Raw genomic sequence first — 17,257 nt, 5'->3', positions numbered from 1 at the left:
ACAAAGTAGCCTTTATTTGTTGAACAGATATTGACCAAAAATGGGTAAGACTGCAGGAGATAAAGTTTAAAATTCTTGAGTAAGGTCCATCCTTCCACATACAAAGTAAGGATTGTTTGAAGTGTGAGGAGTGGACTTTCTCTCCTAGCGTGCCCAGAAGGTGTCAATTACTATACCTGAGCATGCAGTGAATAGGAGGGCAAATAAGGTATCAGGTCTCTAATTGTGGACTTTCAAAGCTCAGATTAAATTTTGGAATGAAAGGCATTCAATTTTTTCCCTCCTTCTCATACACAATCTATTTTTAAATTAGATTATATTTTAATAAATAAAACTGTGTAGCCTTTAAAATTAAAATAAACTTCAAACTTTTCTGTTGTATGCTTCTAAATACTGAGCTTTGGAGTTCATGCAAAACTATCTGATTATCTTTGTATATGTCCAACTTTGTGGACACACTCCTCAAAATTTCGGCATGAAGGCAAGATGAGTGTTGAGAGACTGCATAATAACCACAACTATGGAGAATTTCAGAAAGAGGCATAGTTCTTACCCCTAGAAATCTTGTTTCAGCAGACAATTAAGTCTGGCATGGTTATCATCCTAGAAAAAGTATTTGAAAAAATATTTTCAGTTGGAAATAATGTAATTTTAATTTGTCCTCTCATACTTGGTGAGCCAGAACCAGCTTTTCAGCATGACAAACTTTTTTTTTAGTAATATTCTCACAAGAAATACATTTCTTCAAAGCAACAACAAGTCTCCTTCCCTCCTTCTCCAAAAAAAAGAAAAAAGCCCACATGATAAATTTATTTTTTCTAACAACATAAACCACTGGTTTTGAAGCACTTTACCTTCTTTAAGTGTATTTGTATAGCTGAAAGTCTACATATGGAAAGAATGAATTTTGGAATTATTTCAGTCACATAGAATAGAACATGTCAGCATAGTCTAAGGGTGTTCTGCTTTATGAACAGTTTTTCTTCTGTATATATGAAGAAGAGTCAGGGTAGTAGGTCTCTACTATATACTTCGATAAGGAGATAAGTACATCATTACAGGTAGCTTGTCATTTTAGAGCCTCTATACATCTACACTTTTTCCACCAGATGGAACTTCTATCATCCAAGTAGACCTTCAGACTTCATTCTGGCAAAAGCTATTATTATTATTTTGGGTGACTAGTGTATCTTGGCTTGCCCTAATCAATCTAATTTTTAAAATTTCAGCTGAAGTTATTTTAAACAGAGTAGCTATATTTCTTGACAAAGGACTTGTTAAATATTAGTTGTTTTGGCAGAACATATGCTGAAGTCAGGTACCAAATATTTTTCCTTCTTTTTACTGATATAGGGGTATAATTTTTATAGTAAGAATCAAGATTAATGATAGAATAATAATAATAGATACCTTGGAATTCCTTTTCATGCCATCTCCACTAACTGCAGTGCATTTTTAATATTGCAGATTGCAGGTGGCATAAAGCTCTGATGTAGTAAAATACTTATATACATAAACACATAATGTTCTGAATACTCTCCAAGGCTTCAACTACAAGACTGAAAAACGCTGCTAAAGTGTTGGGCTCTAAAGCTGATAATAAGAAGCTGTATTAATTATATTTACAGTAAGAAGATAAATTTAGCTGGATTATGTATCTTAAAGGTATTTCTTCTTTAAAGACAGTTTACCTCATTTTGGTACTGTATTTAAATGGGTTTAAATATAAATGACTACAATTTTAAGGATAGTTTATGCTGCCACAATTGGGAAAAATTATCTTAGCGTAGTAAAAAGGCTAAATATGAATAAATGAGAGAGGGACATCAAACTGTCTTTCCCCTTCATCTATATTTTCGCTGTATATGTCTTCAAGGTGTTTCTGTATTATGCTGTTATGTCCGAAGAACACTGAACAGCCCACTGTTTAAGTAGCCCTGCTAGCAAGTGCAATTTCTTTTTTTTGTTTGTTTTTTTTTTTTATTAATTCTTTCACTGGAGGTGTTTTTTAAATATAGGACATTGATGATACAACTGATCTTGTGAGAGAGTGCATGGGTTATTTGTTTAGGATGTTTAATATCTGTGAATCATTTTATAGCAATGGACTATTCCAGCTGCTGTGAAGCATTCCATCAATGCCTGATAAACTGGCATTCTCTTCCCTTTTACACTTACCTATTCCAAAGCCCAATACTCAATGTTTTTTCTCAGGCATATCCAGAAAAACTGGGCAGGGGGCTGTCAGGGAAGGATAAGAGTAGAGAGGTGTGAAGCAACTTACTGAAAATAGGAAAACTATTCTGGTAGTTCCACAAAGCAATATATTATTATTATTGAAGTTTTTGAGATTCTGGAGATAGGAGTAGCCTTTAAAAGAGCATTAGTGTTCTTTTGTACAGAAAAAGGTTCATGTGTTCGGCCTATTGCAAAGTGCATTTGCCTGCATTCTTCCTGTGCAGCACAAAGGCAGCATTAACAGAAATGATAAATAGTTTGATGAGCAGGCCAGGTGGCATAGCAATGGCTTGCAAGACTGCTGAGCTGGAGACACAGGTTTTAAAACAAACTTGGGGCTCGTACTTCCTGGAATGGTTGAAGTTGAACATGTCGCGGAGGTAATGTGATTGATCTCTTTGGAGGAAGATGCCAGCTGGAGAGCTCACAAACTGCTCCTTCAGGACTCTCCTTAAAGATGAATTGATGGCAGCTTCTGAAAAGAGTTACTCACACCACATTCTTCCCGGCCATTCAGAGGTAAGACTCTATCACAGTGGCTGCTAAGAGAAGGAATTGAGAGTTTAAAGGGACAGGAAAAAGGTGTCCCTGATGAAAGAAACTGCAGGAAGTACATTCCCAAAATGCAGCTATTATTCCTATACTGTTGTAAAATAGATTTTTTTTTTTTTATGGGCTTGTCCGCACAAATGGTTGTGTTTATTTTTTATCTTTTTTTTTTTTACATTACATTTGGGATTCTGAAATACTAATAAAATAACAGATAAACATTTAATCTGAGAGCTGTATTCAATTTTATGTTGTAAATCAGTTGTTTTAAAAATATTCTAGGCTGAAAACTATGCTTTTGCTTTGACAAATATTGTCTCAAAATCATGATGAAGAAGGGACTTGCTTTGTTCTGCACTTCACCATCCTTGTAGTTCTCATTTTATGTTCGTCCCTGCACTGGAGGCTCTGGTACCTTTTTTTTTCTGATTAGCTACACATGTGCCCTTTAGAAACTCTCTCTTGTTCATCTAGAGGCTTCAGGCTTCATTTCTCAGTGCATGACAGCTCGCTACTTTGCTCTTGAATAACCAGCTCATCCATTTCCTCTAATGTCAGACAACAGCAACAAAAGTTACTTTGGGATTAACAGTAGCTCAGAAACTTAGAGTTAATGTATAAATACTCCATGCTTTTTTGGTCTAAAATTCCCTTGGCCCTTAGCCATAGGCACAGAGGGTAGAAGGGTAGAAATTGAGTCCCGCATACAAACCGAACACAGTAGGAAAAAGCAGTTTTTTCTGAGAATCTCTTCTTGGGAGTCTCACTTACCCAAATGGGCCATGACGGTATTAGGAAAATGTGAAGATACAGACAGAACAAATTGGGGCAAATCTAAAAATAAAAGCAACCAATGAATTTGAGACTAAATAATGTAGAGATTTTTTTTGGTTAATGGAAGACATTAGTTTTATTGCAAAAAGCTTTAAATATATGTTGTCTTACAGCTGTGAAAAATTGAATTACAAAGGCAGATTATTACTATAAAGATAGTGGTAGAATTTATTCATATCATATGTGGATTTCCTGGTTAGTTCTCAACTGTGCAATGTTTTGATCTCCTGGACCATTTTTTTGGCCATTGTGCCTACTCTTCATGTGGAAATGAGGATGTAAAGGTGTGGTGAGGAAGAGAAGATCAGTGCTGTAATTTACATGTAGGAGCTGTTCTTTTAGGCTATATCTTTTCAGTGCTTAATTTTTCCTTTGATGTCAAATAGTGATCCACTCTTCAATATTTAACATAAAGAGGGAGGAAAGATGGTGGTCATAGGAATTAAACTACTCAAAATGGTTGGAAAACACTGCAGGCAAAACAATCCAGAATCAGGGTTTTTACTTAATTTCTGTAAAATGCAAGCTTCTGATCACTTACGTTTTTATTGAGAAAAAGGATGCAGTTATATATATACACACAACCTTTTCCTCTACAGGAAGAAAGAAAACACTGCTCTTTTTGTTCACTGTCCACCAGTGTTACCCTGGGAGGTGCCTGGGGAGCAAAGAGTGTGGACTATTGTGTTTAATGGCTTTTCCTGTCATTCTGGACCTCAACTCCTCAGGTTGTCCCTGCCCTGGTGTGAGACACTCAGGGTCAGAGCTGCCTACCCTTGTGCTGTGCCTTGAGGAGGGTATCTCCTATCCTGCATGGCAGTCAGTGTCTGTCTTTGATACCTCTGAGCAGAGCTGCTTCCCTTCAGTGCCTAGTGGGTTTTTTTTTTCAGTGCTGTTCATGTTGGCTCATTGCTGACTGGAACTGGCTGTGACCAGTGCTGGGCATGTCATGACGTCCCTCTTGTGCCTTTCACAGGTGATAATCTCCAATATATTTCAACTTCAGTGCCTTCATCCAGTCATAATGAAAAGGAAAGGGTAAAGAGAATGATGTATTTTTGTGATTTTGTGTGAGGCTTCAAGTTTGTTTTTTTTTTTTCTCAGATAACCATGCCATTTTTGCTCAGGGAATTAATTTGGTAGGGTTTGTTCTCTAGGAAAACTAGGCTGCTCTTTACACACTTTATATAACACAAATACTACATCACAAATGCTAGGTACATTGTGGAAGGAAAGTTTCAGCCTTTGATTTATATTTGAAAGAGTCTGCTTTTGAAATCTGATACAGACCTGGAAAGTCTTTACTCGATCTCAGTTCCCACCAATGCCTGAATGAGGCATTGTTCTTATTCTTGGTAGTTTTTAATTGCAATGGTGTTAGTTCCTGCATCTGTAAATCTTCAATTTCAAATCTTGGTGGGATTTTTTCTTTCTCTAAGGTAGCCCAATCATGACAAGTTTTATGAAAATCACTTTATTTTTTTAATTTTTGAACAACCTACTTAGGCTCTTGAGGAGAGCATGAAGTGGTGCACACTTTATTCACCTTCTTGAGTAATGCTTTTGTCTCTTGCTGTTTTTGAAAAGTGTTTCAGCACAGAAATATGAGAACAGAGACGAAAGCCCAGGTGTTTCCTTTCTCAAATGACTGTCATAACCATCATACTAACAAGTGTCTATTTGTTTCCTACTGAGTAATACCATCTGCATATTGGGATAACAGTGCGCTTTACTCATTACTCATCTCCTGAATAAAATAAAATTTGATTCCTTTGGAAAAAGGCCAAAAGTCCTGAGGGAAAACTCTCCATGCTATTATCCAAAACCAACCGCATGGGTGAGACAGTTTCAATTTTGCTCATTTTGAGTAGATGCATATTTTGTAATCATTGCTTTCATTTCTGACTCAAAAAGCAGTCTTCAATCGCTTTTACCATATTTTTACCAATGGCGTCTATTTTTTAAAAAAGCTTTCAGTTTTTTGGTCTATCTCATGAATATGATTTCTTCAGCAAATCGTGAACTTCTTGTCTTTAGCAGTTTAATTAGTGCTCTTGCACTGGGAGATCAGTACTTGGTTTGTGGAACTAATTATAATCCCTTTGTACTACATAACTGTGACATAATGCAGTGTTTAAGAGTTTCGTATTGTCTTAATCTCCTCTACTCATAGTAGTTTCTTCTTCTCGCTCTTAAGTGTGGTGTAAGTGGTCCATATAGATGCACATCTATAGTTCACATACTGACAGCTCATATATCAACTTTGGATACTGTTGTCTATTATATGGCAACACATTTTGCAGCACTATCTGATGTGAAGTAATGTGGCTATTTAAGGAGATTGTCGTTCTGTCTTCTCAGTTATATTTTAGTCTCAAGCACCAAAAGCCAGAATTTCTTTTTCTTTCAGAAGGGTGTGTCATACTACCTGTCCCATACTGCCACTCTTGTGATTTGTAATTATTAAGTGGAAGTGCACAGATATCAGAGTAAGATAGCAACTGACAGGACTTTGCCTGTGAGAAAGGCTCTGCTTCAAAGTATGGTCTTTCCGTTAACGTAAAATCATCTAATTTTTTTGGCTACAAGGGCATACACTCTACTTGCTTTACTTTTCTTAGTCTTGAGGGAATGGGAAAGACTTGGGGACAATGTAAAGTGTTTTTATTGATGTGTTATAATCTGTTATTTTTATAAGGTGGTTAATGGCCAATCATTTCAAAGCTTTATTTTCATACACTTGTCCCACATCATGTGAAAATGATAGTCATATGCAGTAGACACAGAAGTTTTTAAGTTAGGAAAAACAGCGCTACTATATAGCTTTTAAGTTTATTTGCTCAAGATTATTTAGAAATCATGTATTAAATGCATTTAAGCTTCCATTGATTACTTTAATTCATGGAATGTAAATATCATTATAGCATTCGGGGTAAATATGCCATTTTTAGTATGTGAATTAGTTTCTAAACGTACTGTTTTATCTACTGGTCATCTTCTGCCGGAAATGACTAGAGTTAAGTTTTTTTAATTTAAAAGCCTCATAGCAAAAAAATTACAACAACACTATGATACTAAAAATTCTCAGCATTATGTTATTAAAAGAACAATGTGTGTTGGGAAAAGACTTTACTAAATCCTCTGTCAGAGGTTATCACAATTTGTTACTGATGCTGAAGTTTAGTTCCAAGTTACATTATGACAACATAATTTCCTGAAATCAAGACAGCTTTGACATCAAGTTGTAACCAGGAAGAATATTTAGGGATGAAATAAGATACCACTGCTTTTTAATACTAGACCGTGCTGCCTGTGATGATTACAAATAATAGTTCATGATTTCCTTTAATATTTTTGATATAGTGAAGTGAGCTACTTCAGATTTCAGAAGCAGTTCATTTATGCCTGGGTCCTGCTGTAACTGAAATCCTAAGCAGAGTTTGCAGTTTTTGTCAGTTGGATGTGTTATATTTGTGCACTCAAAACATAGTGATGGAGAGTAACAATTGTTCCTGCCATTGAATGGATTATGCTCCAATGCAAGAAGGAAATTAGCATGGCAAAATATGTTTGTGTTTTTGTTTTTTTTTTGCTAACACAGAAATAAACCTCTACTTATAGGAGACCTGGTTTTGCCCTACTATTTTAATACAGTTAAACAACTTAATATTTAATATTGGTCACAGACCAATCAGTCATCTGTAAACCACAACACACACTGTTATGCCAACAATTGTTATGTGAACAACAAGATTTTGGAAAAACATTTCTGTGTCTAATTCCATAGTAAAAGTAAAGTAATTCAAAATGAATTGTAGAGTATTGAAGATGAGTGCGATGTCATGAGTCATTTATTCAACCTCTTTGATGCTGCATGTTTTGTTACCTATATGTTCAAGAAAAAAATAATACTCATGCGAATTATGTGAGTGTTCTGCAGTGCTGAAATGATTCACAACTCTGCATGTAAACCTGATAGAGTAGGTAGGAGACTGGCTACTCAGATTAAAAACTATTAGTCTGGGATATTGCTTTAATTGAATTAGACTAGCTATATACATTCTTTGAAGGGGAACGTCATAGTTGCATGATAATGCTAGAAGAGGATTTGTCTGTCTTAAGGTAATCCTAACTGGGGCTCCTTGCTGCCTATTAACATTAAGGAAGAAAAAGGACTTGTGATATTAAAGTACTGGGAGTATAGACACTTTTTTTTTTAATAAAATTTTTGTGTATCAGTTGCAACATACACCAAAGGGAGAAAGATTTAGGAAACTCTGAAGGTTAACAGAAAGCTTTCCTGCTAGCAGTTGAGGATCTTGTTTTGATAATTTTCTTTTCTTTTGGCTCCTCTGTTTTCTTTAAGGCCTTATTCGATTACAAGAGCTCATCAAGGCTCCATCACGATACAACCTGAGACTAAAAATCCGTCAGTTACCAGCTGACACAAAAGATGCAAAGCCATTGCTAAAGGAGATGAAAAGAGGCAAAGAATTCCATGTAATCTTTGACTGCAGCCATGAAATGGCAGCAAGCATCTTGAAACAGGTAATCTCCATTTTGGTTTAGATGGCCTAATCTTTTTCATCCCTAATAATACAAGTAATATCCAGATGTAGTAGCATTTAGAAAGCAAGAAGAACTGCATGTCAGTTTACTGAGGCCTAATTAAAAATCAGCCAATGATTTCAGGGATAATTTTACTGGTGACTCTAACAATAGCTGTTTCATTGTTTTTTAAAGGAAATATATTAATCAGTTCATGTACACTGGAAGAGGTATATCAGTCTTTCCACTAGGAAGAATTAGTCCTTTGGAGAATCGATGCTTTAAACAGGGTTTTAAATGCCTGGTTAGCCTGGTTTATTACAAAGGTATTTAGTTTTTTTTGGTTTTGTTTTAGTTTTGTTTTCTTTCTTTTTTAAATCGAAGCATCCAATTTGTGTACTCTTAATCGGATAGTGATATATGAATAGTATGTTACCAACAGATCCCACTAATGTGTCCCACTGAGATGACAGAATAAATAAATATCTTTTAGAGCCACATTCTTGCAATACTGATAGGACTACAAAACACCTGAATACATTTGGGAAGGTGTTATGAAAGTGTTTGTTTTGTTCTGCACAAGTAAGGTGAGAAGGTAAGATAGAGCAGAATACCAAATATTTAACTGGCTTTATATTACAGAAGCGCATTCCAGTGATGTCTTCCAAGAGAGGGTAACAGTATAGCAGTACACAAAAGGAGCTGCTCATAAAAAAATCATACTGTAAACCTGAAGTATACATAGAAGACATGCCTTTGTGTGTCTTCTTTAGTTTAATGAGGTAATTCCAAAAACTGGGAATTCCTTATGCTCAGAGGCTATTTTACCCATAGTTTTTTAATTGAACTATGGCTTACATAGTTCAATTAAATACCTAATTGGAAACAATATTCAACATTTCTAATGCAGAGCTTTTAGTGACTTTAATTCATGTTTATGTTATGTTTTCTAGCAGACTGTATAGTTTAAATTGAAAACAAAATATATTTAAGATTTGAAAATATGTCTCTCAATAAAGGTACTTACTGCTATTGTTGTGGGTACAATTAAAATTGCTAGTAAATATGCATGTATACTGCCCTTTCTTAGCTTTATTATTCATTGATTAAAAGGCTTTTTCTAATTCCTAGTAATTTTAAACCTCTGGTGGTGTTATTGACACTTTGTTGAGCATAAGCCAGCCTAGTTAGTCTGTTTAGCACAAATCATTAAATGTATATTCAGTTATTTTAACATCTTAAATATTCAGATGGAAAATGTGTTGATGGCAATAAAAAACTGCAGTACTAGCTATAACTCCATCAAGGACATGATTTATATTGTACCTAGTAGCTTTTAGGTGAAAGGAAACTTTTCTTTCAGGGTATACAACATGGTGAAAAGCATATGACTAGTGGGAAATGTGAAGAAAATTGAAAACATTATATCTTTAATCATGTCCCAGGACCCAAGAGGCAGTATTCAACCTTTTCAAATTAAATTGTAAACTATTTTATCAAACTACCTTGCTCATTCTAAAGATTACAGAAGGAAGATACAGAAACAATTATTTCATGAATGTTTAGATCTTTATATGGTTTCCATTGCTTTCCATTCTGCTCCAATATTGCAATGTTTTAAATCTGTCATAAATCTATAATTCTCCAGATGAATGTGAGCTCTTGCTGTCAAAATTGACACAAAGTATCATAGAATCATAGAATGATTTGGATTGAAAAATAATAAAACCAAATCTTTAAATATTCATTTGTGAAGTATTAATTAACCAATTTTTTCTTGTAATGGAGGGGTGAACTTGAGGAGGCAAGACAAGGAGTTTCTTCTTGAGAAGAAAAATTAACGATGAAGTTAGTGGAAGAGAAAATGAGCTAGAAATAATGAAAACAATGTATGCCGATGTCAGCGAAATGACAAATATTGTTTTCTCTGACCAAAAATACATAATGAAAAGGAAAAAAACCAAACCCCATCATTCACATAAGCATGATTAAATTAAGGCAAATCTGAGAAACCAGGGAAAGCAGATGTGATTCAAAGGGCTAAGGAAGCATTAGGAACAATAACAGCACAGGAGTGACAATGTTTTGAAAAGGAAAAAGGAATGAGATCTTTTGAGAAGTGAGGAAAGGGAGAGAAAGAAGACCTTGAAAACAGACACCAGCACAAGACAGAATCAGGAGCATGCGTATGATGTTCTAGGATAGAGATTCTGTAGAGTATGACAGTTCTGATTATAAACAGTTATGATGTAGGTAACTACAAATGTGTTATGCATATAGAGGGAGATACCTTGCCTTTATTTAAAACCAACAAAAAGTTCTTAAAAAATCTAACCGTGTTTATGCTTATACAGCTTCTAATGAAGTTATTATACTTATCATAAGACAGATTTTTTCCTGTGCTTAAGAGAGTTTAAATTGCTATTGGCACACAATACTGTGGTTATAAATACTGTGGAATTCTAAATACATGAGTTTAGGCATCCTTTGGGAAAGCGTTGTTGCAGTTTTTGTCAAAGCCTTGTTTAAAATATTGTAAAAACTGATCTGCAACTCATATTTTGAATCCATGTTTTATTCTAACTTTTCTTTGAAAGAGAACATATAGACTTGTAATTTCATCATTTTTCAGAAAATGCCACAAATAAAAGGCTCCCACAGCCTTCAGAACTCTGTTAATTGTTTTGGATTCTAGTATTATGAAAATAATATAATTGTTGTCTCAGTGTGTTTAAGGAGGTGTAGCTGGTTCTGATTTGACAAAGAATTAGTTTGATGATTCTTGAAGAAGAAGGAAATATTGCTTACTTTTGTAGCTTTTTTTACAGTGCTGCAGTAGGTAAAAATCACTGTAGATATTGAAACAATTGAATAAATCATATTAGTCTAGTGTCAAGTATGAAAGTATGAACACTTCCAAATGGACAGCTGATCAAAAACTGGTTGGTATCATGTAGTTAGCAGGACAGATGAAGGTTCTTGATACTTATGTGAATTTAAAGTAATTCTATGAATATTTGTTCTTCATTTTACTTAAGTAATATATATCTCGCTGTTAAAAACTTGTCTCAAGTGTTTTCTTCCATGGCTGGAAAAATGTACATACATATAATATAATCTTGAGTCCTTTTAAATACTTAGCATTGTTCATCAAAATAGAAAAAAAATATCTTTCTTATTAGGTTATTCATTTTAAGAGGAAGGTTCAATAATGAATGAAAATATTGTCGACAAATTTTGTGTGGCAACTTAGTGCACTCATTAGTATGTAAAACTATAAGCCTCTTTCACATTTACTGCACTAAACAGTCTAATAATATTCTTTCTATCTGAAGATCTGGTTCATAAATTCCTTTAATAGTCAGTAATATGCTCTAACTGCAAGGAAATGACTCGCTTGACCTAATTTTAGTATAATTCCAACCCTGTAGTCTTATCCCAGTAGTATTCTTTTGCAGCTTTTCATTTGCCATGTAAGTATGATAAAAATGTATTATGTGACCTCAGCAACATTAATCTTTTGTTTATTTTTTCAAGGCTTTAGCTATGGGAATGATGACAGAATACTATCACTATATCTTTACCACACTGGTAAGTGGCTTATAAAAACACAGTGATGATATCTAACAAAGATGTTACTTTCCTTAATTATATTACTTGACAAAGTGAAAAAGGTCTCTCTGGAATGGGGTGTGAGTACAAGATGTTTTTTCTGTTGAGTTTTCTTACATTCAGTGAAAAGTCATCAAGATGTTTTAATTATTGTTCAACAGTGTACCCTGGAAACTGATAGACAAAAAAAATCATCTGCCTCTTAGCACTGCAGGTTTCAGCTTTCATGCAAGGTTAAGTACATAATTCATAATTGATTATTTATATTGTGAATTGTGTCCTTTTCTTCTTTTAGATACTTGTATATGAAGGTTAAACCATTTTAAATCTCATCTATTTTAACTCATCTATTCCATAGTTTTAATCCAACATTTTACATGGTAATTCTTCACTGCCATGTGATTCTTGAATAATTTGGTATGAATGTTAGCAGTAATTTATTTAGCAGCCCACATGAGCATTTTAGGCACATGAGTTATGCAGTATTCTTTGGTGTCCATGGCAAAACTAAGTAAAAAGGAATTTGGTCATTCTTGGAACCATCAGATCATCATTTGCAATAAATGAACATTTAAAATGTGAATGATGTTACAAAACATTACAAACATATATGTATAGAACTTTTTGGCTGCTCAGCAAAACCTAAGAAAAAGTTTCATAGCTGGTAGTACTCTAGAAATTATTCTCATGGAAACATGAATGCAAAATAATTTGCGAAATTCATTAGAACTGTAAAGGCAAAAAAGCCTGAAGAAGTACTTTTCTTATTTTAGAAGAGTAAGTTGTTCTATCACTTACAAATTTAGAATTGCATGTAACAGAATTTCCCTAACATCTCTATCAAAATGGATTCTAGACATGTAAAAGGGATATTTTATTTTTAAAATTTTCATCTTGCTTTTGGTGAAAATTGCTTCTTTGACTGGTATGCTGTCCATTGCCATTTAATTTTATTCTTAGAGCTATGTTTAAAAATTAGAATTTTCTGTCACTCTTATTTCCTTATTAAAACATTAGCCTTTTTTTAAGAGAGACAGGTGTTATATTGACTTGGAGCTATCAAAAGATAATTTAATGAGTATGAATGGATGATAGATTTTGATTTTACTATGTAGCTCTGGAACTTAAATCAGAATTTGGTTGTTTTGATATATTAGTTGATTTTACTTGACATAGTGAAAGTCCTGTCAAATAAATTTTCCAGTCACAATCTTTATAGCAGTCTTCTGTGTATTCTTCTCTTGATTGATTCAGGATCTGAGGCAGTATCTCATTGACTCATACACTGACCTGTGTGTATTTGTAATATGTGCGTATTATCGTTGTGTATTATATTCCATTGTAAGCATGAATGTGCTTGGATCAAGTAATTATATCTGAGGTTCTGATTTCTTTCACAGTAAAAATATGAAGAATTTTTAAAACAAAAGTTGTAGCACAGTTCTAGTTATTTTCAACCTTTCCTTTGCGATAAAATATTTTATTCCTTTAGGAATTTTAGCACCTGTATATCTTACGTGTTCTATATGGTATCATAATTACTAGCTATGATTAAATATATTTTATCATTGATAACTGGTTAAAGTTTTCATAGGCTTAGTTATTTTAGCAATGAATAATGAATTATATCCTGGTTTTCCATAGCACAATATTTAATCTTCTTCAACTCTGGCCAGTAAACAAAATTGATTCAGGGAAGTATAGCACCTAACTGTACAAATTCATAGAAATTAATAATATATTAAACTGCCAGAAAAAGATAAATGAAAAATTAGATAAACAACTAAGCATGAATTATGTGGAGAACATCTATGTTCCATAAAAGTAAAATCATGTTTTAGAACAGTAACATTTTATGTGTAACCTTGGTTATGTCACTTAAAAAAAGGACACAGAAAGGAAACAGAAAGTAAATTAAATGAAAGTTTGTTTATGATGCACATAGCTAGGCCTAGTGGGTCACCACTGTTTTCTTTATCAACTTAATTTCCACCCTCAACAGCCCTCCATGTTCAAAATGTGGTCTTGGACTTCAGTTTCCTAAAGTCCAGTACTGATTCTACATTGTTTCTAAGGATCCTATCAGAAGATTGGGATAATTTTGAGTCGACTTGTTTGATCTACAATTTGTTTCTGTTATATTTATTAATTTATATTTCCTTCTCTGTGTATTTGGGGGGCTAAATATACACACATATACATACAAATGTACTGAAAATGTATTAATCATTGAAGGTTATTCTTGCAAAAATAAATTCCTAATCAAAAATATGTACATATTTGGAAGTATGACTGATAGCTGTGAAAAATCCTTTTGGTTATATTTAAAGCCATGTACATTTCCCTTCTGTTCCAACACCTTCCATTCCCCACCCTCCCCATTTATCATCTAAAGATCAATGTGTTCATGCTTCATAGGGAATGAAAGTACAAGGAAACTCTTTTTCTGTTTAATTTATGGTTTGAAGTCTATTCTGGTAAGCCAAAGAAGTAGTGGTTAATAATATTTAAGCATATTCCAGCACTTCAGCCTAACTAGTAGTTGATACGGTTCTGCAACTGGACTTAGTGTTTTATAAAGTTATTTCTCTGTCATTTGGATTGCTCTTACTATAGTCTTATCTGAGTTGCTTGCTCATAGACACAGGCTCTGAGATAAAAAGAACATACTTCCTCCACATATAGTATTCCAGTACAAACTTTAGCAGTCTTATTTAGGGAGGTGATTTAACATATTAGGAATTGCAGTCCATTAAGAAATTTACATGATGGTAATTTTTTTTCAGGATCTATTTGCCTTGGATGTGGAACCTTATCGGTATAGTGGTGTTAATATGACTGGATTCAGAATTCTGAACACCGAAAATACCCAGGTGTCATCTATCATTGAAAAGTGGTCTATGGAGAGATTGCAAGCACCTCCTAAGCCTGATTCAGGTTTACTGGATGGATTTATGACGGTATGAATATCAATGAGTACTTTCTTTTTAGTATAAATTTGTGATGCTAAAGAAACTTTGACTTTTTTGTCTGTTGCTAAAATTACTTGGAGGTGTAAACCCGAATAGTATTGTAAACATGAGTCAGAGAGTAACTGCAGTGTTTCAGCTAGTATTCTGTAGACTAAATACATGGCCATATTAACTTTCTTTCAAAATTGCACATACTCTCTTTTTTTCTAAATGATAATGCCACGTTGTAAACATCTAATTAATCTCATCCATATTTCTTTACTTTTGTTTATGAAAATACGGGAACATGTCCAATCATGATAAAAATCAAGCTAAATCACAGTTATCTCTTTCTCTGTGCTTTGTGTCTTATTAATTTAAAATTCCTTCATTAATAATGAATGAAATAATAATAATGAAATTATTTAGTTTCTACTAATATATCAGATTATGTTATATTATTTAATTCCTATTTTGTTATTATTACATTAGTGCATTTTAGGAATATTATAAATAACACCTTCTTGCTATGTTTTTCTGGTTTCTAAGCCTTCACACAGTTTGATGGTCTGTGTTTTTTTTCCTTCCTTTGCCATTATTCTCTGGCCTCACTTCAGTTTGTAAGACTCATAATAATTCACACATTTTAGGTTTTCAGTGAGTTTCTGCTCATTAGTTGGAATTGCATCTATATTTAGAATGTCAGAAAGACCTCTTTAGTTTTCAAATCTGTTGAAAGATCTAATTTTCCACTTTGGCCTGAAGTAATTGGTAACGTGTTTCCAGTGTTCTTGAGATTGAAAAATAGCAAATTCTGTTTCTTGATTAGTATGTTATATATCTATCAGTTATCTAGATAATGTTAAATGGGCCACAGAACATAACTAATCTTTTGAACAATTTTTTCCACTGATAAGATTTAAAGTTTTATGCCCATTGATTCTAAATGGTAATCAATATTTCAAAAAAGTTAATTTCCTTTTCTTGTGTTGCTTTTTAAAATTACCCTCTTTTAAAGAAAAATACTTCTTTTTTTGTTTGTTTTTGTTTTATATAGTGTCTTGGACATGATAATTGGAAACATTTTAAATTTAGTTTATTTAATAGATCTCTTGTGCTGCACTGTACTAGATGATGGGATAAGTAAAGTTATGTGGTTATGTCCAAATAATTTCAAATAATCAAATGAACACCTCGCAATTTTAGAAATGTGTGAAGTATGCACATGGTTTACATATAGCTACTGCCTATTATTGTAAGTCATTGTTTAAAGCTTCCTTCTTTGTGTTAATATTTTCACTCTTTTATTTTTAATGTTTTCAATCTAAAATTTGTCATGGTTCATCTCACTCATTGTAGCTAAATATTTTATGCTTTGATCAATGATATGATTGATCTTAAACCTTTGGCTGGTTATTAAGATCAGTAGTAGCAGGTACTTTATCAGAACATAGGGCCATGGACAATAAAATTGTAGAATAATACATATTGAAATAGAGTTCTGTGGGCCAATCAAATGTGTTTCTTATTTTGTGGTGCTGTAAATAAAATGCCACTGTCAGAAAAGCTTCTGGTGTGAGGTGGAAACCTATTATGACTGGTGTATGACTATGTAAGACCATACTTTACACCACTACTTTGCCTCAGGATGGGAAATAGTAAAGAATTGCATGAAAACCACACTTTTTTCTCTTCTGGACCCTTAAGAGCCCTCTTGGTAAATTTAAGTGGAAGCAAGTGTTTGTACAGACTGTGATGAATATTTTATGGGAATTCTTTATGTTCATTCTACTTCTAACTAGACTGAGGATCTTTAAACAATGATCTGATATATGATATACTGATCACTGATTATTTCACTAACTTTATACTGAATTCTGAAATTTGAAAAATGGTTATTACTCAGCAACCACTTGAGCAAAATTACTTCACATTAAAAAAATGCACTATTTTCCACCCAGAATAAGATTTCTTCTTGAAAAATGAATTAATTGTGTAAGTAAAAAAAACCCAAACCAAACACTAAATGAAACAAAAATATTTAGTTTATGTAAATTTAGCTTTTGTTTTGTAAAAGAGTTTCAAATTGCAAGAATTTGTCCTGATTTAGGCTGGAGCAAAAAATTGAACCTTGGATTTTCCTGTAAGATGGAAGAACTACTTAATTATGATGACTGAATGTTTTTGTTGAATTCTTACATTATTGTCAGATGGACTTTCTGCATTAACAGAAAGGTATTCTGGAAAACAAAGGAGTAATATACTAATTTGAGAAACTTTAGTATACTTGACTTTTTATTTTTAAATCTGGACAAGTAGCATACAGAAAGAGGGGAAAAAAATCCCCCAAACTCTGTGACTAAATGGACACGTGCCTACATATGCAAAAGATTATTCAGACCAAGCAAAGCAGAGCATGAATTAAGTGTTATGAGTTCAGAATTCTTTTAGTCTACTACAGTTAATCTTCCAATTTTCTGTGCCTCAAGTCAGAACTCTAGCATGCATAATTCAGGTGACCTAAC

At 33.4% G+C, this 17,257-nt stretch overlaps 1 protein-coding gene across 3 annotated transcripts in view; it reads left to right on the top strand.

Annotated features, from left to right (window-relative positions):
• Nucleotides 1–17,257, top strand: part of GRIK2 (glutamate ionotropic receptor kainate type subunit 2) — a 394,676-nt gene that overhangs the window by 159,169 nt on the left and 218,250 nt on the right. For all 3 annotated transcript variants that reach the window (XM_069851131.1, XM_069851128.1, XM_069851130.1), the window contains 3 exons: nucleotides 7,988–8,169; nucleotides 11,707–11,760; nucleotides 14,568–14,741. In XM_069851131.1, coding sequence (XP_069707232.1) covers nucleotides 7,988–8,169; nucleotides 11,707–11,760; nucleotides 14,568–14,741 — 410 coding nt within the window. The remainder of the gene's footprint in view (nucleotides 1–7,987; nucleotides 8,170–11,706; nucleotides 11,761–14,567; nucleotides 14,742–17,257) is intronic.

Source organism: Phaenicophaeus curvirostris, chromosome 2 (assembly GCF_032191515.1).
Source record: "Phaenicophaeus curvirostris isolate KB17595 chromosome 2, BPBGC_Pcur_1.0, whole genome shotgun sequence".
NCBI classification, from domain to species: Eukaryota; Metazoa; Chordata; class Aves; order Cuculiformes; family Cuculidae; genus Phaenicophaeus; species Phaenicophaeus curvirostris.
Note: the sequence above shows the minus strand (reverse complement) of the source record. Positions and strands in the feature narration are given on the sequence as shown.